Raw genomic sequence first — 27,027 nt, 5'->3', positions numbered from 1 at the left:
TGCGAGTGGGGAGATCATCATCAGACTCTGATCTCATTTCTCGATGCTGCAAAATCCGGCTGTTATATCTGCGAGCCGTTGATGCAGTATCTTCTTAAGGTCGAGGAACGAGCAAACTGTCATTTCGAACATCTCAAATATCGTCTCTACGAACAAGGGGCTTCTACTCGAGTAATCATCGACGTGAAGATCTTCCGTAATGGGAAGCAGAGCACGAACTGCAGAGTCTTTTGGGCTACACCAAGTTCAGGTTTTGCTCCACGTGACAGTATTGATGTCAGGACTAGGCATACGTCCATTCTGGAGGCTGAGGCTGTACTTAAAATCCAGGCATGGATGGGCAGTTGCCTCTCCAGTCATGAAAACCCCAGATATCGGAAAGGTGAGTCGCATACCAGCTGGTATCCAACGCGGCTCCTCGGACTGGGCCCTGATTCATCATTTCGAGTCTTTCAGACTGCAATAGAGCGACCTACTGGCCCGTACGTGGCGTTGAGCTATTGTTGGGGCTCCAATCCAACTTTTTTGCGCCTCACAGCTTGCAACAAGAAGCAGCTCGAAGCCGGCACTTCAATCTCTCGGCTCCCGCTGGCGTTTCGAGAAGTTATATCGATCATCCAAAATTTGGGATTTCGATACCTGTGGATCGACTCTTTATGTATAATTCAATCTGGACTTGGAAGCACCGAGGACTGGCAGACTGAGTCAGCTAGGATGCATCAAGTATACTCTAATAGTATACTTACTCTCTCACTTGCATGCGCGGCAAGCCCAGACGAAAGCATCCTCAACCGATCTTGCGTATACAAGACCGTGACACCAGTCTTTGAAATACAAGCAGACACAAAGGACCCAGCTGCTGAAACTCTGACCGTTGTATCCATCGACTATTTTTCTGAAGGTTTATATGATCAGCCGTTGAGCCATCGCGCATGGGCGTTGCAGGAACGCGTGATGGCCGCGCGTGTTGTCAGCTTCGGTTTGGGTGAGCTTTTCTGGGACTGCGCTCAGCTGCCCAACACATGCGAGTCCATCCCTGGTGGCTTACAAGGAACACAAGTGGAAGCAAAAGATCTGAGTCTTTTTGGCCTGGCCAGAAAGTCCATGCCCGACGGTTCAGATGACAACGCCTTGCTAGAGGCTTGGTGGAGTCTGCTAGGCGAATACACGAATCGGAGGCTGACGTACCCCAAGAACGATAAGCTGGTTGCCCTGTCTGCCATTACACTTGAGTTAGGTAAGGCTATGGATGACGTTTATATCGCCGGCCATTTTTGGAAGACTTTGCCTGCCAGCCTGGATTGGGTACTGCAAGACAATTTAGGCCGCTGGGAATCGAGAGTGCGGAGAGCACGGCCAATATTCGCATCAAAAACAACTAAAACCGAAATCAAAGCACAAAGCATCCCTAGTTGGAGCTGGGCATCAATGGATGGTCCAATTTTTGCCTGGATGTCCTCTTGGAAAGGCATGCCAGGTTACTACGGTAACTATCAGCAACTGGCGGAAGCAGTCTCATACACTCTCGAACTGGCCAGCACGGACAACCCGACTGGCCCTTGTGTCTCTGCGAGCCTCTCGATCAGGGCATACTGCACCGAAGTCCAGTGGAAACGTGAAAACAACCCGGTAATCGTAGCCCGCTCTGAAATGTGGGCTAGTCGCAATATTGACTTTACGTTCGATTTTGACGAACGCGAAATACTACGGCTAGATGGATCCAAATATCTGTTGGCCGCCATAACCGAGCAAGAACGGTTGGAAACATGGTCGGGTTTAGTCCTAGAGAGTGAATTTCAAGCAGGGGAAATACGATACAGAAGAATTGGCCACTTCGTGATTGAAGGAGCCAGTAAGACAGATTCAACTTGGTGGAAGGAACGTATCCCTATATTTGAAGGCGAGAAAAGGCTTATCACGTTGATATAGTCCTCATGGTTACGAGCAACTTTATATAGTGTTGAAGATATTTGGAAATGTATTGGTGGAACCTGTTAGCAACAAGGATATTCTATTCCGTCATTTGATTCTGTTTATAATACTTTTGAAGAGCTCAAGACGAAGCGGTACAGTTCGTGGCAGTTCGAGTTGCGGCGACTGGAGAAACTGAACCGGCTGCTGGCTGAGCACTTGGCTCACCGACCCACAACGGTGGTCCCCCCCCCCCCCAAAGCCCCTCTCTCTATGTCTCATGAGCCTTTCCGTGGACGGAATACCGCCTTGTAGTCAGTCTGTTTCCTCGACCACAAGAGCCAACAGGAACCTGAAAACTTTTTCTCTATCGATTTTAGCCCACTCTGCTTCTAGCTATATATATCTCGAGATACGCAAAAAGCATATTCTCACAAGAATGTATGACAGACTCATATCATATCGGTTGGAAACGTTCCGAATTCTAATCTGAGGGAGAGTCACCTTCGCTCCTATTTCTTCAAGACTCGCGGCTGTTTCCAACTCAACTCTGCGGTCAGAAACCTTTTAATGGCAATTTTCAGGTCCAAAACCTTCTTGTCCCAATTTTCCCTGCTTGGCTCCCCTTGATCGTTCTTTGGTGCATTGGCAATCTCCTTCGTATCTCCATTTGAGGAAAGGTACTGGCCCAGGTGCATGACACGTCCCTTGCCTTTGACCAAAGCATCGACACCGTCCGCTGAAACAAGCGCCTTGCGCAGTTTTACCATGTTGTTATGCTCGCGCCGGGTGAATACGATGATGTAATCATACTCCTTGAACATCTTCCTCCTGATCCCCTTGGATTTCGCCTTTTTGGCCTGCTGATGCAGTTTTTCCTTGAAGCCCCCGGGAATGAAATTGTAGTTCGCATTGTCAAAAAGCGCTGCCACAGCCGTGGAACTGGCCCGCGAGCCCCCCTTGGCCATCTCCAGCTTATAGGAGTCATGTTTGAAGTCGAGTCCGTCGATCAGTTCTGCGCAGTCGCCATGCTGCCGCTCGAAAAACCCGGCAGACTGCACCTTTTTGACACGCCAGTCGCCATTTGCTGATTCGGTCCAGGCGCCCAGTAGTTTTACCAGCATCTCGGATACAACGCTCCGCCCATGGTTGTGCGGGTCGACGAAGATGATCTTGTAATCCTTCCGAGGGAGAGTCACTTCAGGTGTCGGCTGTCTGGCAGGGACGGAAACAGATTGCTGGCCGTCATCATTTGCATAGCCAGTCAGTCCTCCTCTCTGTGCATCTCCGGCCGTCGCCATTGCCAAGTGCACAGTCAGGGCCGCCAATTTTGCCTCGAGCCCGTTCATCTTTTTCATGAGTGTGCCATAGTTCCTCACGAGCTTCTTTTGCTTTTTGGCCCCATGTCGAACACTGAGCAATTGCGATTCCATGCCATCAATCTTTCCTAAGAGTACGTCGTTCTTATCGACCAGCGCGTCATGGTTCGCTTGGTCTTGTCTGATCCCAAGCAGTCCCATGTATTCCTTCAGGTCCCGACGATCCTCTTCAAGATCCTCTGCAAGCCTCCTTAGGTCTGTAGCTCTACCCCCGTACTTCTGGTAAGCATTGCGAAAGAAATTACCGAGCCACCACTCTCGAAACTCAATTCCTGTGGCTCCGATCTTCCTAGACTCCCATCCATCAAGCAAGTCATGTGTCGCCTTGCAGTCCTTCTCGGTGTCCATTATGATGCTTTCGAGTTCGCTCTTTTGTTCCTGTTGCAGTCGGTCAAGACCGTGCTTCGGCATCTTCTCCAAATGTGACTTGAGGCCGCAAAGGAGGACCTCTAGCCTACCGATTCGACGGGTGATTTTACGGAGCTCGTCCGGCCACCCCTGAACTTTGTTTATAATAGCCACGCATCCGTGAACCAAATCCCAACAGGTGACAACGGTGCTGAAAACGTCCATGCTGACACAAGGAGGCAATGAGAGGGTCGACCGGCCTGTAAATGAGAGCCGTGTGCTTGACAAGTCCTTCGTCATGGTTCTCCGGCAACGCTCAGGAGTCATCGCAGAAGTTCTGCTTTTAACACGAATTCAGGCCTTCAGAAACTGCATGGATGCCCAGGTGACTGCATGCAAATCCGGTCGCCTGCAGATGAGCCCAATGCCGAGTCGCCGAAAAAATCACACATGGTACGCACGTTTTCAGCACAACGCATATACGCGAATCCACTCTGGAAGGTTCCGGCTGACCGGCCTCAGTCATAAAACATGATGTATCATTTCCTACAGAGCCGGGCGAGAACGGTACCGGTCTTTGCTCTGTAATAATCTAATATCATCAGTTGCCATTTTATACAAGAAGTTAAAGCTGACTATTGGTTTGAAGAAGAAGTAAAATGAGACCGAAGACAAGACCCCTAGTGCAGCCAGCAGCCAAGATCCCTAGTGATGTCGATAAACCATCTCCGACGTTCGTTTATTACAAACTCCATACCATGCCTTAGACGTTGGCCTTTTCTAGACCTTGTTATAATACAGCCTGATCCAATTGCTCCACCTGCCAACATGCGTTTTTCGTCGGAAAGCCTCATAGAGACACCGTGGATGCCGTGACCGTGGACGCGGTGACGGTGATACCGGCCATTTCCTCCGCATCCATCTCCTTCGACTTGGCCTTCTGCAGCGGCTTCCGGGAGGACCCCTTTGAGCCGCTGATGTTGCTCAGTGTCCGGTACGATCCAGGCGCGCTGGAGGCCCTGTCGGTGGACTTGTGGTAGATGGACGAGGTCACGGTCTTGTAGAACTTGGGAACGAGGCGCGAGAAGAAGAATCGGCTGTCGGGCAGGCAGGCGCACATTATGGCTACCAGCGTCTCGGCGCAGGACCAGTAGGCGAGCGGCATGAGGTTGATGGTCGGGTTCGCCGAGGAGCGTGTGCGCCAGAACGTGACACAACGTACAATACCGACGATGGTGAGCCTGTATAGGTCGATCAGCATGTGGTAAATAGCTATCCTGGGACTGAATGAGGTACGTACGCAAATCCCATTGCGAACATGAGACACACACCGAGCTTCTTGGTCCTCGAGAGTTGAAGCCTGGATGTCTCGTAGATCGGTAGACCGATGATGACGGCGTCCATGACGAGATTGATGATGCCATTGCCCAAGACGAGCTTGTAGATGTCAAGACAGTGGCCGGGTTCCTCGGCCGCCCAGCCGGTCCAGGCTAGATGGATTGGCTTGCACTGGAAGATGATGATGAAGACGAAGAACACCATGATGAAAATGTTGAGCCCAATGACCGGGTACGTGATGCGGCGAAAAACAGGCGACGCGTCAAAGATGCGTATGAAGAAGAAGCACACCGAGAGCTTAGTGGCTGAGATGTGAATGATATACAGCATCTCATTGGCGAAGAAGGCGACCAGAATCCTGGTGATGTTGGCGAAAGGGACCTCCCATGTGTCAAACCCGAGCCCGAGATCGTATATCCGCCATAGATGCACGCCGTAGAGAGCTATGGAGAAAGACTGCGCGTATAGCGTTAGTTTACTGCGTAGCAGGGGGTGGGCAATAGCCTAGGCAGGCCGTAGAACGCACAAAGGCTATTAGCATGAGCCAGTCATCAATGCCCCAGCCGCCGCCATGGCCGAGGAACTTGACTGTGAGCCGCACTATAACCAGGAAGAAAGTGATGGTGAAGAGGACCGTCAAGGAGGCAACGTCGTTCTGTTGAGGCCTGCGCGGGACGCCGCACTGGCGCAAGCCCAGGCGTTTGGCGACCAGGCTCTCCTTGACTGTGCAGGTCGACTTTACGCATGCTGCAACCGACGCCTGGTAGGTGTCATCGAGGCAGAGGCAGGCCGTGTCGGTCGGCGAGCAGGAGGTAACGCCGCTGCCCAGCACAGACATGGTGCAATTCACCTGCAGGGCGGCGAGGCCGGTTAGCTCACGATCCGCACGCTTGTCTCGGGTGGCGCACGGAAGGACGGGGACACGGGTAGACCCGTGAAGATCACTCACTGCACATGGAGGTGGCGTATTCCACGCTGGATCCGTCGCCGAAGCCACTCCGAAGAGCAGGGCTGCGGCAGCCACGGGCAGGAAAGAGGTGAAGCGCATATTGACAACTATTGACGACAACTATTATTGCCAAAGGAGATTGACATTTCAGGCGATGGGTGAGGAGGCCAGCAATGTTGGGGGCCATGAAAGCCAGGTCGGCGGAATATATCTGCTCTCATCACAGCCTCTGGATGCCCCTATCTTCCTCGACCTCGCCATACAGAGTCCGCGACCATCCGTAGGGTAACAAACAATGCAACAAATATCACAAAAATCAGACCACATCTGCTTGCCAAGATTTGTCTGCTGACGGACTGCAGATCGAAGGGCTGGTCATGCAGGAAGGACTTTTTGCACGTTGTGAGTCGCAGCCTCGATGCTCGTTTGCTGGCTACAATGTACAGAGCACTAGTGCTGACAGAGATGGTAACGCCCGCATTCGCGAGAGATATTGGGGGCCAACAGGCTGCCGCTTCAACATACTGTATGTAACTTAAACAAAATGTAATTTTTCCCCATTCGCGCGTCAGCGCCGAATGCGAGCATACCATGTCGATCGATGTAGCATCTAGTGCCACCACCCATGGGGCATGGGGGAGCCTTGCAAGTCCGATTCACCCAATAAGTTACCACCCTACGACACCACTCGCCCAATGTCGCACTCGCCCTTTTGCATTTTTACTCTGCCCCCGCAGGCGATCCAGACCGTTGAGTCCTAGATGCCCCTGCATCCACGTGCGTACCGCCCAATCGGCATCAGATACAAAGGTAGAGGGCGGCCGCCGGTTATGTGGCCAAAGATAGAGTGCGGTGCGTCGGGTGAAAAGGGCTGCATATCGTGCATTAGCCTGGCTTTTCTTGACCTTCCTCCATCTTATAGGGCAGTGGGCAAGCAGTGGGCAAGCAGTGGGCAAGCAGAGGGCTAACTTCGGCAGTTCGGGACCGGGGGAGGAAATAGTGAAGCCGGAAAGGAAGCTAGTACAGTAGACGACGGGAACAAAACCGGGAGTCCCCCACTTGATGTGTAGGCGCGAAATCGAACTCTCAGAGCTTGCTGTCCTCCATGTCGCTGTTAAACGTTGGCGAAAAGGCTGAACGCGGTGGTCACGGTGGTGTTGGTGTAACTTACCTAAACATAGCAGACTCAACTTGCCCAGGTGCTGATGTTCATGGGATTGGTGTGCATACAGAACGAGAACACAGACGCCGTGTTCGTGGTGCTAGGTGGCTTTTTTTGTGGAATTTTGGCTCGTTCTCGTGAAGGGGGAATGGTGGGGTACTGTAGGTATGGGAAGGCGATTCGTTGCCGGACAATTGAAACCTGCATGCTTGTTTTCATGCGCGGATCCGAGCAACCAGGATATGAATCCTACTAACCTTCCTAAAACAGCAATCGATCATAATCACTCGATGGCGAGGTGGAATCCCAAAGAGGTCGGCGTCAACCGGTCAACTAGTCGTAGTTGCGTGTCGGCCCGCTCCAGCTTGTGGTCAAGACCGAGGTGGTCAGACGGGAGCCCTGGAGAGACCTGCTAATCGGACTGTGTCCTCCGCCCTGATGTGACACTGGAAGAAGCCTTACTTATTGTCAAATTGAAATGTTGTTCAAGCTTCCTTGTAATCGTCTTCTCACTGTGGCAGCTGCTATTTTCTCACAGGGGTTCTGGTGTGCTTCTCCTGAACCTTCTGTTCGAACTGCATATATCACTGATTACTCGTAGAACCATCTGATATTAGGGGAGAGTCTTAACTTCAGCCCCAAGAACGTCGCACTGGGCCTGCAGGCTTGATGACTCGGGCATCCCAGTCTGTTCATCCCCTCTGAGCTGATCAACCTGTAAATTGAGATCCGACGCTTTGCCTGGAAGACTAACAACCCCAGTCTACGCCTAGTTATCTTTCCGATGTGTTTCCTGGCGTGTTTTGTGCCTCTTCTCATCCTTATATCCCGTCGACACCCTTCTAGTCCATCAAAATAACGCGCAAGAAGCCCAAGAAGAGCACAGAAAGCAGAATTATTAATATCAAACCATTCAAAAAGCGGCCTGCCCAGACAGTTGTGCCTCTCTCTGTATAATTGCCCCCGCGATCGAAAAGGACCCACCAGTCAACAGCATTTGGGGATGGACAGAATACCAAATCCCGTCCCTATATGGCACATGCCCGGGGTCTGGTTCCAATTTTAGACGCCGTTACACTGTCATTGTCACGGTGACTCGGTGACTCGGTGACCTGCATGACAGTCGCAGCAGCACCACTCACGCATTTCTGACGAGATATAGCACCGGCTACTAAGGCCCACACCTGTCACTGTCACCCAGGCCCACCCAACGTGTCGGCGTGTATGGTTGCTGGGGGGGGGGGGGGCGAGCAAAGCTTTCATCCGCCGACCTTCCGCGTGAGCAATTAGATCGATTCAGTTCGAAGATAACGCACAGTAGGAAGAGACTGGGAAAGTTTTCAACTGCGGCTCTGGCGGCTGGAACTCGTACGACCATGTGCCTACAGTCCATGCTTCTGCGTTAGAAACTCACTAGAGAGGCCTCATCAAGTGCGGCGTTGTGCCATGGTAACACTCTTTTGGAATCATTTCACCGGCCATTCGATAATGTCATGTCAGGCTAGCTAATGCAGACCATGGGGCAGACTTGATGGGCGAAGCACAGGGTTACATGAGAAGGGGCCGTAAGAGCCCAACAATTTATCTCGTTCATTGCCCAATTACACTACCGAAACACCAGCTATGGGCTGTGAGCGCAATTTGTGGAGTGACATGTTTGTATCGATGCGTCTTCAGCGATGTGTTCAGGATTGCCTTGCTCATTTTGTAGAGAACAACGTATTTCTCGGGTGTCAAAACTTTTACCCCATTTACTTCGTGTAAAACGAGGAGTCAATGATAGAGTGGAGTTAAATCTTCAGCGAGAAGACTAATACAACCGTTTACAAAAGTTTTGTCCATTTCTGTCCTGTATGTGCTATTCTGATGTGGTCTGCGTGCTGTCCTGCCTGAGCGGTCCCTCGAAATCACACGCTGCCGAACGCAAATCATCTCCGCACGTTGCTCACCATCACATCTATCCAATGCTTCTTCCGTATGTACTTTTCAGTCGTATTGACATGTCGCGCATCGTCCGAATCAACTCCCACTATCCATCCGTGCCATCAAACCAAGCTTGTGTCGAGCAAGGCTCTCAAATGAGCCCAGCGAGAGCTTGGTGAGTCGACTTCGGCACCATGGTGCTGGCCATCTGCAGATGAGCACTCGTATCAGACGTCGAGATCAGATCGACGTCTCTGGTGAGGTGCTCATACTTTCAATCTGGGGTCAAAAGCTCCCATACCCCCAAAATCGAAAAAAAGACTTCCTTCTGGTAGCGGATCATTTCTTGCGTCCTTGCCGACGCTTGCGGGTCTTTTTCTCCTCAACCTTTTCCTTTTCAGTCTGTCCTTGCCGGGGAGTTTTGCCTGCTAGCATAACTTTGCTCCAGGCGTTTTTGGAACCTGCCTTTGCACAGGACAGGCACCATAAGTGTCCATTACTGGCCACGATAGGACTCAAGACTATCGCCTGACATCCATCGCAACTCCGAAAACGGTTGGGATCGGAGAACTGATATTCCATTTCATATCCAACGTAGAAAAGAGGGTGTATCACACTTTCTGGGGAAGCGGGAAAGACAGTGTCGAACAAAGTAGCTTTCATTTCATCCTCAAGGCCCAGCACACCAACAACTTCGTGTCGCAAATGGGACACCATTTTGAGCCAGAAATCGGTCTCTGCCTCGGAATGTCTGACGCCCCAGGTTGAAAGTCCTCGAATCAACCCAAAGTTGTGGGTCATGAACTTCACAAAGAGCTCACGGAACTGACGAGTGGGACCACTGGTTTTAGACGTGAGAGCAATAGCTTCCATGAGGTCATGGATGAACGCTTTGAAGGATTTGGTGGGGGTGTCTGCAAAGTATAGATCTCCGGCGTCGTCGATGTCGTCGTGAAAACCGAGTGCCCAGGACTTGACGCCAAAGCTGCTGCAGACATCGACAGCAGCCTCGCTGGCAGCATCGATGAGGCCTTGCGTGAGGAAGTAATCGCCGAGGATCGTCAGCTCAACAAGCATGGCCAGGAAGCCGTTTCTGCTTTTCGATATCGCATAATCTCTGTGCCACTTGAGGTCTTGGTGGTAGATGAAACGAAGAAGCCACTCGATCTTCTCAGGCTCGTGATCATCAAGATTCACCTCACGCGTCTGGGATTCCTGCGATATCGTACAAATATCAGCTTAGCAATACTGAATCTTGACATCACACGTCACGAACCTTCCAAGGTCCACTGAATGCTTTGCGGAAGTACTGGCTTCGAGTTGAGAGAATAAGCTGGTGTGTGCTGAACTCTCGGCCGTTGCAAATGACCTTGCAGTCGGCAAATTCGGCCGACTCAAAAAGCCTGAGAGTATTAGATTTGAAGAGACGCACGTGTTGATGAATGCTGGAATTCTGGTAGACCTACTCAATATCCATCGTAGCAGACTTGAAGGTCATGGCAGAGCTGAGAGAACATGAATTGGTGGGTGGAAAGGATGGAGAACAGAAGAGGAATCAGACGCAGGCAATAATAGTCCTGATATCTGTTACCAGTGCTCGAATGTGGTCAATGGTACATCTGATGGCACGGTGATGACTTCAAATATGGTACATGACCAGGCGGCTGCCTAAGAGACTATTGTTGAATGTGGGAAGGATTCTGCGACTGGAAACTGGTGAGAAGGTGAGAGATTACCTGACTTTAATATTACGCTATCAGAACCAGAATACAGCACCCTTGAATGGCTTAGGCAGCAATTAGGACTGGACAGATCCTTGAGTGTCGGATTATTGAGGCACCTTCAGGGTGATGCACGGCCAGATACCTCTCAAAGAAAGGTCATTTTCAGGCAGATCGGACATGATAAGTAATTGAGTCCTGGGCTCTTTGAATCCTTCATTCCAGGGGCACATCAGCAAGCTGCAATTCTCTTAGACTGTGTTATCAGCAAGAGATTTATCAATTAATTAGGTGACTTTGTCCCAATTCTTCAGGCATTGCTGCACTAATGCTTTCTGCAAATAAAGGCTGCAAAAACTTAGCCTGGGGAACTATTCCGTGTGTCTTTTAATCAGCAGGATCGTAATTGCAGGGGAGTGGAACAAGTGACAGCCTGTCTTTAATGACCTTCAGAGACCTAGTGAGATTGATAAAAGGGTGGCAATATGAAAAGTTACCTCGATAGCATGTCATAGATTCTAAGTCTGGATATCCCTGCTCGATAAACAATGGTGTATCAAATCTGTTCTTGACACAAAGACACAGTCAAATGATTAGAAACATCTCCAGCAATCTGCACACATAATGTAGATCGCAGGATTTGTTCAGCAGTGTTTCAGAAACTACTTTATCTCACCAGGTCACTTGTGAGTGTTTCTGCTGTCTAATTTCAGATACAAACTAATCTTCAGCATAGATTTGTATGCCTCCGGGAACGGAATATGCTGCTGGTTTAGAAGACAGTCAAATTGCGTTGACCAACCACCAGAAACCTTTCCAAATCTCTGTCAACAAACGCGTAATCGAAGGTGAAGGTTGTCTTCTCACCCAGATCCTCTGATCCCATTCGCGTAAGACGTAGGAAAAGTTTTTCTGGGAGCAGGACTGAGCTCGTGATATTTACAAGAAGAATCATGATGGAGAGCACAATAAAAGGGAGGGAGTTGAGTCTATAGAGGTGCAGAACTGCTAAACGCCTGAATTTGACCTGGAGGTTTTGTGAGAGGTTCATCGTCCACAGAAGCAAATAGCAGAATGGAGTATACTGACTGAGGCGTTTATCAAGCGCAAGAAAGAATTGTCAGTGAGGAGGATCTGAGACTCACATGTGAGGAGCTGAACCACTGAGTGAACATCACGCAGAAGTCGTGAAGAATGAATCTTTACCTGTCCAAACTCAAAGTGGCGGGATGGTAAGTTAGCTTCGCGGAGAGTTATGGAGCAAGAGAATGCAGCTGGGAAAAGTCTGCAGGATTCAGGCACAATGGACAGGCAGTCTGTAGGTGCCGCAGACGACAGGCAAGCAGAATCGCTGTTTGTAACAGGAAAACTGACTTTTCCATATTCTGCCAGTATGGAAACAATTGTGAAGCAACATTAAGATATGACTCAAGTATTTTCATTAGTCATCAAAGCGAGGACTACTTAAGTACATATTTCAATCTTGGAGGATGTCTTGAAAGTAGGTACTGACCATCTGAGTTGTATTTTCTTATGTTGAGTACACAGTACTATTTGAATAAAACTTCTGCTGAGGAGCAGCTCCGTTGATTTTAAACATAGCTCGAGGAAGTCGTGATAATGTTTATGGACTGAAAGGAACCAATGCTTGAAATAAAGTCTTCAACAACATCAAATGATTACCATGGGGGATCCAGAAGTAATGAGTGGCTTGAGAACTGGGGGCTTGACTCTGTACACAAATGCAGTCAGTCAAGAAAAGGAGCAGAGCCTTTAGTCTGTAAAGTCATCACAGTCTGCGAGTCTTCGGCCCTTGCGAACTTCCTTTTTCTTCTGTAATTGGCTATCCCTCTGATTCGATACACACGAAGTGAAAAGTACAGATCTTTGGAAGCTTTTATCAATGGAGTGTCTCTTCCTACACCAGTGTGCCAATTCTTCGCTTCTAAAGAAAGGTTGAAGAACAGGGCATCAACTGGGCATCAATGATTGAAGGTGACGCTAGCTATAGGGGAGAATTCATGGACAGAGGACGTAGTTGATGTGTGGGCATCTTTGTTGGGACCAATTCAAGGGTGCAACTGCTTCAACGTGTCCTAAGAGTTGTGCGCCACAAATCACAAGATACACACACTCTAGTCACACTCGAGAGCTATAACCACAGCAAGTGAATTTTCTGTCGTTTGCAACTGTCGTGATTCACTGAAAAGTGGAGCCGTATTGCGGCCAAAGTGCCTGCCCGTCGGCCAGGGCCCCCAAGGACTCAAATATAAATTGCAGCTCTTCCCCCAACTTCGACTTCTTCTATTTCCTTGCGTCGACGACCACTCTGATCAATTTTGAAGGATGCATATGTCAAGCCACACCTTCATGCTGCTGCTTGAGGATCAGTAATTACTGTCTTCCATCTACTGTCATTGACAAAACCCCTTCGTCATCTACTTTCTACCTTTCACCCAATAAGGGTTGGGACAACTGTCTTCGAGCAAATTCTTAGAAGTAAACCTCTCACATTAAAATCACCACCTTGCGAGATTTGCCATTCAGAGTCACCAACAGATCATCAACTTCAGCAGCTATCAAAGCAACGATGGCGCCCAAGAAGACCAAGCAAGCACCGAGGCAACGCATCGACTACCGCACTGGATGGAGCATGGAGGATCCCATCGTCATCGACGACGTCGAAGAAGCAAGCAAAGGCAACGTCTTCACAAAGAGCTACACCGCACAGAACAGCGGCCCAGGCTACAGACCATACTTCAGTAGCCTCGCTGGCGGCGCGAAGGTGGCCAATCCTGCCCAGGTATGTCCCATTCCGCTCACCACCTTCTCTTCTTCCTAAAACATTTCTGATCATTCACAGAAGCACGCAAATGACAAGGTAGACGGTGAAAATGCAGCCACAAACCAAAGCCACTCAATCCACCCTGCTCAGGTACATACCGGTCCTTTTAAGGTCCCGCTACTGACAACGGCGTTGCTGACTTTTTACAGAAGCGCAATCGTCAGAGTCTGAGTGAGGAGGATGAAGACTTGGACTTGAACCACATGAGGCCCGCAAAGCGCGCAAGACATGAGCAGCTGACCGGCCGAGTGGTGACTGAGGGCCAGACAAGCCACTCTCGACTCAAGCAAAATCTCGAGGCGACCCTCTTCACGTTGTGGAAAGACACAGACAGGGAGCGGGCGACAGCTAGGGAGATAGAAGTAGCAAAGAAAGAGGCTCAGTTCCAGGTGAAGAAAGACCAAGCTTTGAAGGCTGAGTTGCGCGAGGCGCAGCATCGATCCGACATGGCGGCTACTCTAAAGTCCATGCAACAAGATTACGATCGGCAGCGCCAGGCATCTTTGGAGCTACAGAAAGCAGAGGAGCAGGAGCAACTCGAAGAGCGGCGCAAGCAGACGCAGGATGCCGAGGCGAAGAAAGCTGGACATCGGTTGGCGCTGGAGGACCACCTAAACATGCTTTGGGAAATCCATGACGTACACGTCGCAAGAACTCGCAGTGTGGGAATGGGGCAGTTGTCAGAGGCTGGTATGCGACGTGTGCAGGAGCGTCGGGCGGCCAAGGCACGAGAGGCGGCGAGGAGGGCTTGAGGGTCCGCGTGGAAAATACTCACAAGGTTCATTCAAAGCCTTGAGACATGGGTGAGATGGCTTTGACTGGAATCGGAGGGCAAACAGGATTCCGAATTCAACAGATTGCTTGACAAAGAGCGGTATTTCAAGACGAAGAAATTGTCTGAATTGTCCGCAGCTTTTGTGCTGGGAAATTATATGTGAGTGATAGACGAAGTGTTTCTCAAAGCTATGAGCAGACACAGCAAATGAACAATTCCTCTGTCACCAGGGTGGCCGAGAAAGTAGTGGGTGTGGACAAAACCAAAATGAAGCATTTTGAGAAGATTGGTAAGCAGGCTGCCTAGTATTTACCTCTTTATGCATAGTAGCCGACTCTGGCATTCCAGGTTGAGAATGCTGTAGGACAAGGCTACCAAGCTAGCACGTGGCCCATCCAATTTCTCCACGCACCTCTGGCACAATTTTCTCGTAGTGTTTTTTTCCTCCTCGAAAAGGCCTCAAAGCTCTCATAAAATAAAAGGCATGCAATGGGAGTGGATAGTAGAACAGGCGATCTGGGCCCTAGTGATTGCTGCGTCACCGTGCTTGCTGTGAGAATCGTACAGGCTCAGGACTTCTGATGAAAATGGTGGAGACGACAAGACTTTAAAAATGTTACATCTCTCCTCTACTAATACAATCATCCTCTACAACTCGATACGTGACATGCCCTACTACACCACCATCAACGCCACCACAGCCACCACCACGAGCGAGCCAGTCATCCCAGAGATCGGCCCGCGGACCTTGGTGAGCATGTGGCAGAACTGCGATGTCGCCCACACAGATCACACCTATCTTCCAGTAACTTTTTCACAAAAAGAATCCAGCCTTGTAATTTTTGTTTCTTTCCCCGTCAGCTTGCCGTTATGTCCTTGTATAAAACGCACAAGGGTGGGCCAAGCATTAAACTCCAATCGGCTTTTTGTTGATTGAAATAAAGTATAATAACTCAGTATATTGCTCTAAGGCTCCAACCGACAACTTGAACCCTGGCGCCAATGTAACAAACAAGAGAGATCACATAAGAAAAGGCAGAAAATAAGATCAAAGCAGTCCACCCCGCCTCGCCTCGCAATCGCAACAAGGCACCTCCGATAGGTATACTCGTTAGCGTGCCAAAACTGGCGACCAGCATGGAGCTGCTCAAGAATCGCCCATATTCCCTGGAGTCACACAATTGTCCAATACAGACGGGTAGGAGGCTCACGTTACCACCGCTAGCAAATCCGAGGACGATTGTGAACACCATCAGAATCGCCTTTGAGCCCCTAGCCGGCATCCACAACGCTAGGATACTCACTGCACACAGTCCTACCGTCAAGATCATCATATTGAAACGGCCCCACTTGTCTGCGAGCAGCCCCGGGACTGCCCTCCCCACGACACTCCCGGCGTTAAGCAACGCAGGCAGGATGTAGCTCTCGCTCGGATCAACCCCGTGGTTCTCAGCGTACGACACCACATAGGTCAATGGAATTAGCACCCCGTACTCCATGAAAAAAATGCCACCGCAACAACATGCCAGTCTTGGATCAAGGAAGAGTCGAAAGTCAGGCCACAGTGAGGCGTTATGCTCCGCCGGCGATAGGCGGGTTCGCACAAGGAGGTTGGCCGGCACAGCCAGGGCCACAAGAATGAAACCTAGGACGCGCATGCTCCAAGGGTAGCCCAGCCGTGGCAAAGTGGTTCGAAGGATGAGAGGAAATATTATGCCGCCGATTGAGCCAGCCGTCGCGGCAAGGCCAGTGGCGAGCCCTCGTTTGCGGTTGAAGAAGTGGCCAATGGCCGCATACGCAGGATTGTTGAGCAATGCACCGCCAAGGCCCATGAGGATGGAGAAGGTGCCAAAAATCTGGTAGTACTCTGAAACGATATCAGTCATGCCTAAATATAAACACCGTTTAATTAAATTGCCACAGCCTGGACATCTTACCTGTACAGGAACTAAGAATGAATGGGCTAGCAACCATGAAGCTGCTGCCAACAAAAACAAGACCTCCCGCACCCTGTTGATCGAAGACGGGACCAACTCCGAGGCCCACAAAGTATACCACAAACAGATAAGTTGAGAAAATCCACCCGACCTCGGAGGGCGAATATTCCTTAAGTTGATTGTCAAGGAAATACCACTGAAAAACTGCGGATGTATTGATAACCCCGAACACGGACATAAACAAACAGAATGATCCAAATACGACGCCCCATGCCTCGCGACCTCCTTCAGGATATGTTGTGGAGTAGTGGTCACCCTGGTCTCCTAAGCTGTCGACTCGCCTCGACACAGTGCCAGACTGGATTATTGGCCTCTCAAGTCCAGGTGGAGCTGGGTGTTTCTCTAGACTCATGTTTTCAGTGACTGTGAGGAGATCAAAAAGGATTCATATGAAGAGAGGTTGATAATGTCGCTTCCTGGCATCGCCCAAGCGATAAATTTGTAAAATCTTAAAGCACCTTGCTTCAACATTATTGACAGTCTCTGCGTGATTTTAATATATATGGCGAAGAAGGATTGAACACCACTTAGTCAGCGGCTACCGATGCACACCTGGCAGTAGTAGGGTGAGCTCACAGCCGATGTTTCCGTGGATGTCTATATACAGAAAATCGAGGTCGCCGAAGTCATGGTGGTACAACCTAGAGACCTGCGGCAAAAAGGCAAGATCGCGTAATGCCAAGACGTCATAGACACGTTGGTTCCGTAGCTAGTCTACTATCATCAAGTCGTGTAATTGATCTGGGATCGTTGTGGATGCGTCTTCGATGAAGGATGTGGTGAGTGACCAGAAAGGCGTCGAGTGTGCGTCTACTGTGTTACTCGTGTGACTAGACCATGTTTGCAAGTGTCTGCTTGGTATCAAGATCCACGTTTTCCCTGCCATCGACAGATGTGATGTTAATTGTTGCTCCCAAATCACATTGGCAAACAGTGGCTCCGTCGCTGCGAATATCACACCCGTCTCGTTTGTCGGTGCTTACAGGGAGCGATTTTGCCAAGGATGACAGTCATACTGGGTTCCGAACTAGTCTAGATGGAAGTCACTGTCGCAGCGGGCTGGGGTGGAGAGCAGGTTGAGACTGTTTCCTAGATTGGCTTAGCTTTAACGCATAATGCATTTGTAAGTAAACATAAAGGACCATGGGAGACACGACTCTCTGCCCAGTCAGGCACAACTTCTTGAAAGTCGAAACTCACTACCGACAGACTATCCACCGTACGAGCAACATGGCTGCAACCGAGAAGAATGCCGAGGAGCTGAGAAAAGCTTCGCAGCTCTCCCACGTACCTCGAGGTGAACAATACGACAAGATGATATCGGGCATGCTGCAAGTATTTCATCCCAGCATTTTTACCTAATCGGATTTTGAGAACTCGAATTGGGAATTTACCAAAATTGTTCTGATATGCTAGTTATGATGGAGAACTGAGCTGCTAACGTCTGCAATCACACAGCTACGACTCATTCGTGCCAGAGTTGTGCGATGCTCGCTTCCGTGCCCGAGCATGGGCTCATCAATATAACCACTTCTTTCCCACCGGTGCCGAGGCCAATGCAACTTCCCTGCAGCAGACTCGAGCACAGATGTTGCGCGAGATTCTCGGCCGGGTAGATGGCGACGACGTCGTCATCGAGCCTCCTTTCAATATTGACTATGGCTGCAACATCAGTATAGGCGAGCGATTTTATGCTAACTTTAATCTTGTCATCCTTGACTGTGCCATCGTTACAATTGGAAATCGTGTTATGATGGGTCCCAACGTGTCGATATTCGCGGCCACCCATGAGACTGAAGTCGCAAGTCGGAGAGACAACATCGAGTATGCCAGACCAGTCTCGATCGGTGACGACTGCTGGATAGGGGGTCATGTGGTGGTTCTTCCTGGTGTCACAATTGGCAAAGGGTGTGTGATCGCGGCGGGCTCAATCGTGACGAAGGAGGTACCGGCCTGGAGTGTTGCTAAAGGGGTCCCGGCGCGAGTGTTTAAGTCTGTTGAGCCAATTGAGTGAAGGCGTGAAACGATCATGTCACATCAATAACATGTTTTGGGCGGAGAACATGACAATATTTCACTCTCTTGCATCTAGATAATACATGCAGCGTTGGCGCCGTTACCAGCAATCGTCTCCGACTAATCACTCTGCACCTAGAGTCCCAATACTTATGAAAATGAGGAAGTTGCGATTCATACGGCATCATCTGACTTGATAGCCACCTCTCTCTGCGCCCCCAAGCTTTTCGAACTGATAGCAAAACGAAAACGCAGTTAACAGGACACCAGTGATAGTAAGCTAAGCAAATTAGACCCATCGAGGTGCACATATCGTCCACGTTAAATATCAATCGCAAAGTAAGGAACAACTAATAAGTAGTTGAAAGTGTTGTTTCCTTTTACGCTGTGACTACTTTGAAATCTTCAAAGTGAACAGACAATTTGCCTCCATTGCCACTTGCATCTCCTTTCGGCATACATGCTGCTACACCAATCCAAACTTCACGATCGTCATCCTCTTCAAACACCCAGGTCAATTCCCGAAGCGGGATCCTTTGCCCGCCTGGCGTCGTCACAAAAATCCATAAAGCGCCATGTTTCTTCTCCATGTCGAAGGTTGCTTTACTGACCCCTATAGGCGCCAAGCTCCAATCTGCATATGGGTTTGCAGCAACAACAGACGCAAAGAATGCGTTGTTCTCGTATTCAATACCGGTCTTGATCCATTGCTGAGGAGATGACTCGAATGTCGTCTGGTCCTTGTTCTGGGACCTTCGCACGGTACCTGGCAACAGGAGAACTAGACCACCCTGCGCGTATGGAGTTTTGAAATCTGCTGAAACAGTAACAGATGCCTTGCGGAAAGAATTTAGAGGAAGGGGCGTGGCGTAGATTGGTCCACTGAATTCGTCACGGCCACCGGCAGTTGCAGGGACACGCCAGATATCGGATCCCGCGGGAGACACGAGACTGAAGGAATCTGAGGAAGGGTCCTTTGGTAGTACAGGTTGCTCAGGAATGCCGCAAAAAAGAGTAAAGTCCATGGTGGGCAATATTGTTGTTACACTTGGGATTGTTTTTGGAAGGACGGGAGGTTTACTGGGTCGCACGACTACATATCTGAAGTCCTGGCTAGCTGCTTACACACTTGGTGTGTGAGCTAGAGTAATATGACCCGCAATACAAAACGGTGTGTGGAGACTGGACCCTGTTAGACGCTCAATTACCCCAATTGGAAATAGTTCCAACTGTTTCCATTCAGAGAGAAGTCTCAAGTATCTTGGCCCGCCTGTACCACAGCATCACACAGCATAGCCACGAACCTCGTCTGACCCTCGCCGACAGTGACGTCCGAACACTTCCGCGACAGATCCGCCCGCTGACACCTCATCCTGGAGAACACATCGTAGCTCGCAGTAGTTTAAACGTGGTTTTGCCAGTACCGGCCCGGCTACCGGCGTAGGCTGGCGGCCGAGGTTTAGCCGCGAGACACACCAAGCCTGTTTCCTGCTTCCCCATCTCTGTCAGAATCTCGAAATTCCCGCTAATAACAGAATTTCCCTTTAGGAATTACCTTTTCAGGAAGATCCCTTTTCAGGACAAGCCATGATGGGCCCTTTCAAGACCGATTGTAGTCGTACTCGAGTGTTACTTCTGAGATCTGTTTGAGATGCTTCATTTACTTCATTCTCACAAGCTCTGTTTCTAGGTCGCCGTCTGATATATCAAGACGAATTCACATTCAACAATTCAATTTCAATGTAGAATAGCTGATCGTTCCCAACGAGCCCGCTGCTAGACGATGAGACACAGTCCTAGCTTAGCCATGCCCGAAGCTCTAGTGGAACACGTAGAGTTGACCTAGACTGAAAATGTCCTAATTCGTGTGGAGAAGGCGCAAATCACGGCTGGAATTTTTGAAGTATGCGACGGCCGAAGACCTGCCACATTATTCTCTCCATGCTCACAAGCTGGAGTCATGCTTGTGCAAGTCGCGACTGGAGTTGGCGCCGAGAATGCCGACCTCGTTCATAGCAATGTCGGCCGCTAGCGCGCCTTGTTCCATTGCGCCTTCTATGAAAGCCCTCCATCCACTGGCCCAGTCCGAGTTAGCCATGAGGACATTGCCGTGGCGCTTCTGAAGCTCCGCGAGGTACTTGGTGAGGTAGCCAGCGGAGTACCACGCGGGACCGGCCATGGAGTACGGATCGGAAATCCAGTCATGGAATACGACCTTCTTTATGCTCATAGGATGAAATCGCTGCAGAGCCGCCTCCAGCCTCTCAGGCTCTTTTGTGGGGTCCAAGACGCCTCGGTTATCACCAGCAAACGAGGTGATCCGAGTAGTCTTGTCACCGGCGCAAAATCCGTCTCCGTATACATACAGCAGCTCACCCGGCCAGGTGCATCCTCGGAGACCACGGAGATCGCCCTCGACCTCGGCGTGGACCTTGGTCAGATAGTTAACATGCCCGATCTTGATCGCTTCCTGACGAAGAGGCGACAGGGGAGGGTCAAAATGGATTGTTGGGAGAACGGCTAGGGGTATGGTATTGATAACGCGTCTAGCACGATGAATCTCGCCGCTGCTCGTAGTTAGAGAGACAAAGTTTTGACCATCAACAATGGATTTAATAGGAGTCTTGAACGAGTACTGAAGGCCAAGTCGCACAGCGTCGTCGAAGATATGTCGGGCGAGGGTGGACTGACCCTCACGAATCTTGTATAAAGTCCAAATTTCTTCAAATGTATCAGGGCTAAAGCCTTGGAGAGCCTGAGCGCGGAGCATCTCCAGTAGACCGACATTCTCGGCAGTACCAGCCGCAATGTGGGGGATGAGAGACTCCATCAGGGCTAGCTCATCCTCGGTCAGTTGGTCCTTGACCTGATTGAGTCGATCGGCGCATGAGAGCTGATCGATAGCCCTAACCTGGTCGAAGGTGACGCGTGAGTTTCCTAGGATGGAGTACGGGAGCGGACAGATATCTCGTCCATCGTTACCGTCAACGTCAATGAAGATCCTCCAAGCCCTAGCAGTCATTTCACCGGCCTGCTGAAGGGTCAATTTCTGTGAGCCTGAGCCGGTGTTCAGAGTGAAGTAAGAACAACCACCATCTCGGGTACGAGTCATCTGAACGTCGTCCTTTAGGCCGTAACGCTGCATTTCGGCAAAAAGTCGTCCGTGCGCGTGCGATACCCATGTTCCTCCCATCTCAAAGGTAGTGCCATCGACTTGAGCGCTCCAGGTTCGGCCGCCAACGCGATCGCGAGCCTCTATAAGAAGGGTCTTTGTGCCTACCTGACATGAGCATACTTGAGCACGATTTGTCTCGAAATTCTCCAACCTTACCAGCTTTGACAAGATCACGAGCAGCAATGAGACCGGTATAGCCTGCGCCTATTACTACGGCCTCCCATATGTAATCATCGTTGGTATGGCCAACCCTGCGTTCCGGCTGGATGACACCGTACGTAGGAAGACCGCGAACCAAGCCATGTTTCTTGGTATAGATATAGCCATCGTGAGACATTTTGGCCTGAGGACCGGCCATGGTGCAAGTGATTGTACGAAGCGATGGGGGAGAGGAGCAGATGATTCTGAATTAGGAGGTGCCGAACTGTTTGGTGGAATCATTCGAGCAGGCAGTTGTGTGGATTAAAAGAGACCGTGTGACCTTTTACCCAGCTTTGTGCAACCCTCGAAACATTTTGTGGTCCGTAAACCGCGGAACCAAAAGCCAGCATCTAGGTTAAGAGGAGGGATAGGTCAAGATGGTGGGTGAATTGGAGGAATTGCCAGAAGAGGTCAAAGCTCCCACACGCATGGTCCGGTGCGGGCCAGGCCGCGACCCAAACATGCCTACTTGTCTGGCGTTTGTATTCGCGGCGCACATACCGACAAATCCCCTCCCTTGTGTTTTCCCCTCCTTCCCCCCGAAGTCCGCGGATTTTGCCCGAAGTTCACCCGGAGATACGAAACTAATCTTCTTCTGTGTATACTTTCTTGATTCGTAAGAACGAGCTGTAGTCAGCTGAATATTGGGTATGTTACATAAAGCTGTGGAAGAGAGGAACGCAACGCCAGTGAGCGTGACACTATCTGTCTAACGAGTAAGAACCGCTAAAGTCGGCCCCACCCTGTCTTGTGATTTCAGGTTCGAGAAAGCTACTTAGGTACAGTAAGCAGCCATCTCTAAGCAATCAAACACAACAGCCTTGCATCTACCAAGATATTCTGCCACCTCAGCTTCACCATGCCAAGCTTCATTGTACGCAGCACTTAAGCATAACTCTCCGCCGAACGTGCCAAGGAACAGGCCGAGACCATTCCCGAGCTCCTCGCCCGTAACCCATGGATTACGGACACGAAAAGCTCCAATCCTAGAGGCCACCATTGAATCCACAAGGCCCATACTGGAAAGGGATACGGAAGCGTGCTTCTTTGGTGGAGGGACTGGAAACGGCCTTGGAGTGTTCGGCAAGCTCGGCGTGCCAGCAGCCCACATAGCCGGGCAGAGAGCATAGTGCTCCCTATCGTTGCGCACTTCTTGGTAGAATGCCTTGACTGTCTCCACAATGGACCGGAATTCTTCCTTGCGGCTAGTTTTGTCAGAGCCAGCAAGAAGCCGTGGGTCCATGTCGATCACGAGGCTCTGGCCGGAAACGGAGTGGTACAGGGCTGCTGGGTGCTTAGTTGTGCTGTAAGGCTCCTTACACACGGCACGCTCGTTGCGCAAGATGTAGCTGATGTATCGCACGCGTTTCGCCGTTATAGGTGCTGCTTTCTTTTGCAAGTACAAATCTCGCGCAACCATCGCAGCTGCGGCGTGGAACATATGAGTAGGTGTGGTAGTGACTGCCTTGCACGAGGCCAGCAGGCGAGATGTCTCGTCTCTATCAAATACCAGAGCTGCTCGCTGATGGCGGCCAGGAAGAAGCGCCCCGGCTGTGTACGGGAGTGAAAGGATTTCGATGTCCTGTGAAGTCGATGCCACCAGCGCTAGTTTTTCCGAGGATATTTTCTCTGGCCTCTCCCTTTGGGACGTGGATAGCTCGGGGGGAACAGCAGCTGCAACGCGGTATGGGGGGCTGAGATTTGCTGTCTCTGATCCGTCAAGTGCTGGGACTGTGTAGCAGCAGCCACCATCGTAAGCTCTCGATGCGTGGACAATAAAATTATTTAGTACGAGCAATGTGCCTATTCCATCAACTATGTCGTGTGGAGAGCGCAAAACGATATCGCGACGGATGGATATTGAAGCATCTTTGCTCGTGATAGAAGGAAGCTGAAGGACGAAGAGTGTCGGTAGCTTTGGTGCAGGAGGGTCGGAGTTGGCAAATTCTGCACCTGTTTGGCCGGTCGTAATGGGAACAAGTGTCTCTTCCAGCCACCTCTGCTGCTCAACATCGCTTTTGAGCTGCGAGTACGATTTGGTCCACTCTTGTCTAGAAGTATCATGGGTCACTCTAGCTGCCAGGGTGGGATGGTCGTAGCGCAGCGATAACCACGCCTTTCCGAAAGCTTCATCCACCTCGTGCTCGGCAGCATCAATTTTCGCCTGGGTGCTGCCCGATGGAAGGTCAATCGTGATGGATGCGTGGCCGGTGATGCCAAAGAACATGCGTCCGCTTGCTTCGTAAAGTGCTGCCATTGTTGCGTAGAATTCCTCGATCTCATCAATGCCCCTTGCCCATATTCCTGGACTAGTTTGTGTCCATTCAAGGGACGGAGAAGGCTTCGTATATGTCATTTTCAGCAATCTTGGATGCAACAATAACACACAATTGGGAACTGAAGCTGAGTCAAGTTGTCAGAACGAACGTGGACAATGCACTATAGAGGCGTCGGCATCCTGGCCATCTTAAAAGCTAGTTGTAGGTCTCCCACTATTCCGGGGGAGAGGCTTTCACTATGCGTCTGGACCGTGCAAACACGCTCCAAGGCCTGGGAGAATGTGCCTTGAGTCCGCGCGAGCACTTCATACAACGCAGGTAGTTTCCACGAGGTTTAGCCACCGGCGGTCCGGGCTGCCGGCGCAAAGTGGCAGCCGAGGTTTACCCGCTAGACATGCCCAGGACTCAGGTGGCTATGTACCTACGGAGGCTTCTCTTCCTCACCTGAATTTCCAATGGCGTACAACATCCTCCTTTTTTGGACACCATGATCAAGGCATCCAAAGCCGGTCGAGCTTCGCTGGATTTGTTGAGATAGATCAGACCGCCACCCTCCGACTTGACATCGCCTATGGGAACCTAAGCACTTATGCTGGTGGGCCCGCCCGCCCGCAGGAAGATCTGGTCGTAATGCACCGGCGTCGTCTTGCCGCCGGGCACCGCGTAGCTCAGCAAAGAGCACGGCAGGCATCATGTCTATTGAATCCGCACAACCTGCCGACGAATGGCTCCAGCGCCATCCCGACCTTGTCTTTGAATTCCAGGTAAGTCGGGGACCTGTATCTCAGGATGGCATTTTCGACGAAGCGTCCGGTGCCACTCAGTCCCGCCGCTACACGGACGCCGGGGAGCAGGAACTCTCTCCTTCGTCCTCTCCTGAGAAGATCCCGTCAACCGGATCCGTACCTGGTTCCAACATCTTCGTCCTCTGGTTGACTGTTCTGTGATTGAGTAAGCCAAGTGAGCGCAAGGCGAAACTTTGGAAATTACTGAATCAAACCTGGAAACGTGTCTAATGCAGCACTGAAATCGTCTATTTACAAAGTCATTAAGCAGACCGTCTTCCGTCACTGTTAAACGCATAGAAGATTGGGAGAATGTTTTGGGTTGTATGAGACGCTGTTTACTTGGGTCTAGTATGCTATGTAGAGTCGCTCCATTATCCCATGGGAATGACACCATCCCGACCCACTGCCTTTGAAATTCGCTCAATATTGTGGCTGCCGGATCTTACAGCTGATACCTGAAACCACTCTCTATCTGTGCTTCTGTTGGTCCGCTCTTTCCTACTGGATTTTCGTCATCAAGCTTCTGGTTCTCTCTTCGCAGGTAAAATCGAGTTATAGTTGCGACAACGATTGCTGCAGCTGCAGCTACCAGGTTCACCGTGAACGCAACGAAATAGCGGGGCGCATTGTTGTAAAGATATGGTGTCCAGATGTTCGAGGTGTTGCAGACCGAAATGATCAGAGCGATAGCCGACGCCCGTTTCGCAACTGGCTGGTTCAGTGTCCCTGTAATCCAGGAGAGCAGCACGACAACGGCCGCATAGAAGGACGCTGGCATGAGCATCATGGCTGTGTATCTTGCAGCCGTGCTCAAGGTTGAAACCGCAATGATATTCGCTACCAGTGTGACGACCAGTGGTAGAGAAATATGCCAGTAGCGTTCGCCAACGCGGTCAGAGTGGAAGCCAACGGCTAGCATCGTGATACAGCAGAGGACAAAGGGAGGCGCTATGAGAGCCAGGGTGACAGTTCGATCATAACCGAGCGTTGAGACGACTAGAGGGAAGAAATTGGTGACACCGGCGGAGGTATAAATGGCATAGAGGGTTGCCAGGAAGAGCCACGTCTTCGGATCCTTGAGCGCCAGAGATAAGCCTTTCCTTGCTGTGATCTCGGACCGATCGTCGCTCTGTCCCTGATCTTGTTGCTGATTCCAAAGAACCCATGCTTTCTCGACTTCAGTCAAGTTTTTGAACTCCGTGGGGGAATTCGGCAGAACCAGAGCGAACACCACTGCTAGACCAGTAGTTACTACGCCTTCGACAAGAAAAAGCTAGCAATCGGCGGTGGTTAGCTGGTGCAGCCATGAAGTTTTCGAGATCTCGAGACGCAGACTGTCGGCAGGACTTACCCATCTCCATCCCGCCAGCCCATGTTTTCCATCTAGCTCCAAAATCCCGATGGCAAGAAGCCCACCGAAGGCGTTACCTAGTTGGGAACCAGAGTAGAAAAGAGCGGCGCGGAAAGCGTACTGCTTGCGATTGTAGAAGAGAGAGAGGTAAAACAGACCTCCAGAGAAGAACACGGCTTCTACGAACCCGATGAAGAACCGGGCAATGGCCAGGCCTGCAAAATCCTGAACTACGGTCTGCGCTGCCGATATCACGCCCCATACGCCCATTGCAGTACATATGTAGACTCCAGGCCACTTGACCTTTCCCAGCATCATGTTCGAAGGCACCTGCATTAGGACTAAATCAAACAATTAATATCGTCAGAAACTCATGTAGTGCATAGAGCACTCACTATAGCCTGCGAAAAGAATTGAAATGCAGCTCTGGTACTCGATCGGAGTCAGATCCAGGTCCTCCGAAATATTCGCCAGTTTCGCCGAGGCAATATTATTTCGGTCAAGGTAATTGAGGATGTACATCAACATCAGGCATGGTAGGATGATGATGTCCATTTTCAAGGTTGCTTTGTCCCCGACCTTCTTGTATTCCTCCAGCGTAAGCCGCCGCAAGATTCCAGGCATGGCATTGCTGGGCTGGTTTTCGATGTCGTCCTCTTCCAACACATCCTCCTTGTGGACGTGATTGACGTAATCGTCGTCTTCCTTAAAGCTTGTCATCTTTCTCAGGACACGTAGGGTAACAATGATACGAAGTCAGAAAATCGACACGACAAACGAAAGGCCGAGTCAAGTTGAACAATTCACTCCCTATGTATTTGCCGGATAATCGGTTCCTTCCCTGTTATATGTCATCTCGCATGTAGTCC

General features: G+C 50.5%; 12 protein-coding genes across 12 annotated transcripts; 4 read left to right on the top strand and 8 right to left on the bottom strand.

The window, feature by feature from the left end:
* Positions 1-358: 358 nt before the first annotated feature.
* On the top strand, positions 359-2,126 carry J7T55_012123 (uncharacterized protein; the record flags this gene model as incomplete). Its single annotated transcript, XM_053136979.1, has 5 exons — positions 359-382; positions 457-482; positions 771-1,237; positions 1,397-1,852; positions 2,083-2,126. 5 exons carry the CDS (start codon positions 359-361, stop codon positions 2,124-2,126), a joined length of 1,017 nt encoding a protein of 338 aa, XP_052999927.1.
* Positions 2,127-2,423: 297 nt separating this feature from the next.
* On the bottom strand, positions 2,424-3,938 carry J7T55_012122 (uncharacterized protein; the record flags this gene model as incomplete). Its single annotated transcript, XM_053136978.1, has 1 exon — positions 2,424-3,938. One exon carries the CDS (start codon positions 3,936-3,938, stop codon positions 2,424-2,426), a length of 1,515 nt encoding a protein of 504 aa, XP_052999926.1.
* A 550-nt stretch (positions 3,939-4,488) lies between these two features.
* On the bottom strand, positions 4,489-6,024 carry J7T55_012121 (CFEM domain-containing protein; the record flags this gene model as incomplete). The annotated part of the gene is made up of 3 exons (XM_053136977.1): positions 4,489-4,879; positions 4,939-5,432; positions 5,503-6,024. 3 exons carry the CDS (start codon positions 6,022-6,024, stop codon positions 4,489-4,491), a joined length of 1,407 nt encoding a protein of 468 aa, XP_052999925.1.
* Positions 6,025-9,349: 3,325 nt separating this feature from the next.
* Positions 9,350-10,508, bottom strand: J7T55_012120 (uncharacterized protein; the record flags this gene model as incomplete). Its single annotated transcript, XM_053136976.1, has 3 exons — positions 9,350-10,225; positions 10,287-10,413; positions 10,477-10,508. 3 exons carry the CDS (start codon positions 10,506-10,508, stop codon positions 9,350-9,352), a joined length of 1,035 nt encoding a protein of 344 aa, XP_052999924.1.
* Positions 10,509-13,321: 2,813 nt separating this feature from the next.
* On the top strand, positions 13,322-14,328 carry J7T55_012119 (uncharacterized protein; the record flags this gene model as incomplete). The annotated part of the gene is made up of 3 exons (XM_053136975.1): positions 13,322-13,534; positions 13,595-13,666; positions 13,726-14,328. 3 exons carry the CDS (start codon positions 13,322-13,324, stop codon positions 14,326-14,328), a joined length of 888 nt encoding a protein of 295 aa, XP_052999923.1.
* Positions 14,329-15,026: 698 nt separating this feature from the next.
* On the bottom strand, positions 15,027-16,700 carry J7T55_012118 (uncharacterized protein; the record flags this gene model as incomplete). Its single annotated transcript, XM_053136974.1, has 3 exons — positions 15,027-15,119; positions 15,563-16,218; positions 16,289-16,700. The coding sequence occupies 3 exons, from the start codon at positions 16,698-16,700 to the stop codon at positions 15,027-15,029; spliced, it is 1,161 nt and encodes a 386-aa protein (XP_052999922.1).
* An 878-nt stretch (positions 16,701-17,578) lies between these two features.
* On the top strand, positions 17,579-18,362 carry J7T55_012117 (Galactoside o-acetyltransferase; the record flags this gene model as incomplete). Its single annotated transcript, XM_053136973.1, has 2 exons — positions 17,579-17,645; positions 17,827-18,362. The coding sequence occupies 2 exons, from the start codon at positions 17,579-17,581 to the stop codon at positions 18,360-18,362; spliced, it is 603 nt and encodes a 200-aa protein (XP_052999921.1).
* A 382-nt stretch (positions 18,363-18,744) lies between these two features.
* J7T55_012116 (uncharacterized protein) lies at positions 18,745-19,389 on the bottom strand (the record flags this gene model as incomplete). The annotated part of the gene is made up of 1 exon (XM_053136972.1): positions 18,745-19,389. The coding sequence occupies one exon, from the start codon at positions 19,387-19,389 to the stop codon at positions 18,745-18,747; it is 645 nt and encodes a 214-aa protein (XP_052999920.1).
* Positions 19,390-20,309: 920 nt separating this feature from the next.
* J7T55_012115 (uncharacterized protein) lies at positions 20,310-21,897 on the bottom strand (the record flags this gene model as incomplete). The annotated part of the gene is made up of 2 exons (XM_053136971.1): positions 20,310-21,619; positions 21,696-21,897. 2 exons carry the CDS (start codon positions 21,895-21,897, stop codon positions 20,310-20,312), a joined length of 1,512 nt encoding a protein of 503 aa, XP_052999919.1.
* Positions 21,898-22,324: 427 nt separating this feature from the next.
* On the bottom strand, positions 22,325-23,997 carry J7T55_012114 (uncharacterized protein; the record flags this gene model as incomplete). The annotated part of the gene is made up of 2 exons (XM_053136970.1): positions 22,325-22,367; positions 22,637-23,997. The coding sequence occupies 2 exons, from the start codon at positions 23,995-23,997 to the stop codon at positions 22,325-22,327; spliced, it is 1,404 nt and encodes a 467-aa protein (XP_052999918.1).
* A 714-nt stretch (positions 23,998-24,711) lies between these two features.
* On the top strand, positions 24,712-24,966 carry J7T55_012113 (uncharacterized protein; the record flags this gene model as incomplete). The annotated part of the gene is made up of 1 exon (XM_053136968.1): positions 24,712-24,966. One exon carries the CDS (start codon positions 24,712-24,714, stop codon positions 24,964-24,966), a length of 255 nt encoding a protein of 84 aa, XP_052999917.1.
* Positions 24,967-25,249: 283 nt separating this feature from the next.
* J7T55_012112 (nicotinamide mononucleotide permease) lies at positions 25,250-26,878 on the bottom strand (the record flags this gene model as incomplete). Its single annotated transcript, XM_053136967.1, has 3 exons — positions 25,250-26,080; positions 26,159-26,499; positions 26,554-26,878. 3 exons carry the CDS (start codon positions 26,876-26,878, stop codon positions 25,250-25,252), a joined length of 1,497 nt encoding a protein of 498 aa, XP_052999916.1.
* Between the last annotated feature and the right edge of the window lie 149 nt (positions 26,879-27,027).

Source organism: Diaporthe amygdali, assembly GCF_026229845.1.
Source record: "Diaporthe amygdali strain CAA958 chromosome Unknown NODE_2_length_3802984_cov_64_841326, whole genome shotgun sequence".
Taxonomy (NCBI): domain Eukaryota; kingdom Fungi; phylum Ascomycota; class Sordariomycetes; order Diaporthales; family Diaporthaceae; genus Diaporthe; species Diaporthe amygdali.
The sequence above is the reverse complement of the archived record's forward strand: the minus strand, read 5'-3'. Positions and strand labels throughout refer to the sequence as shown.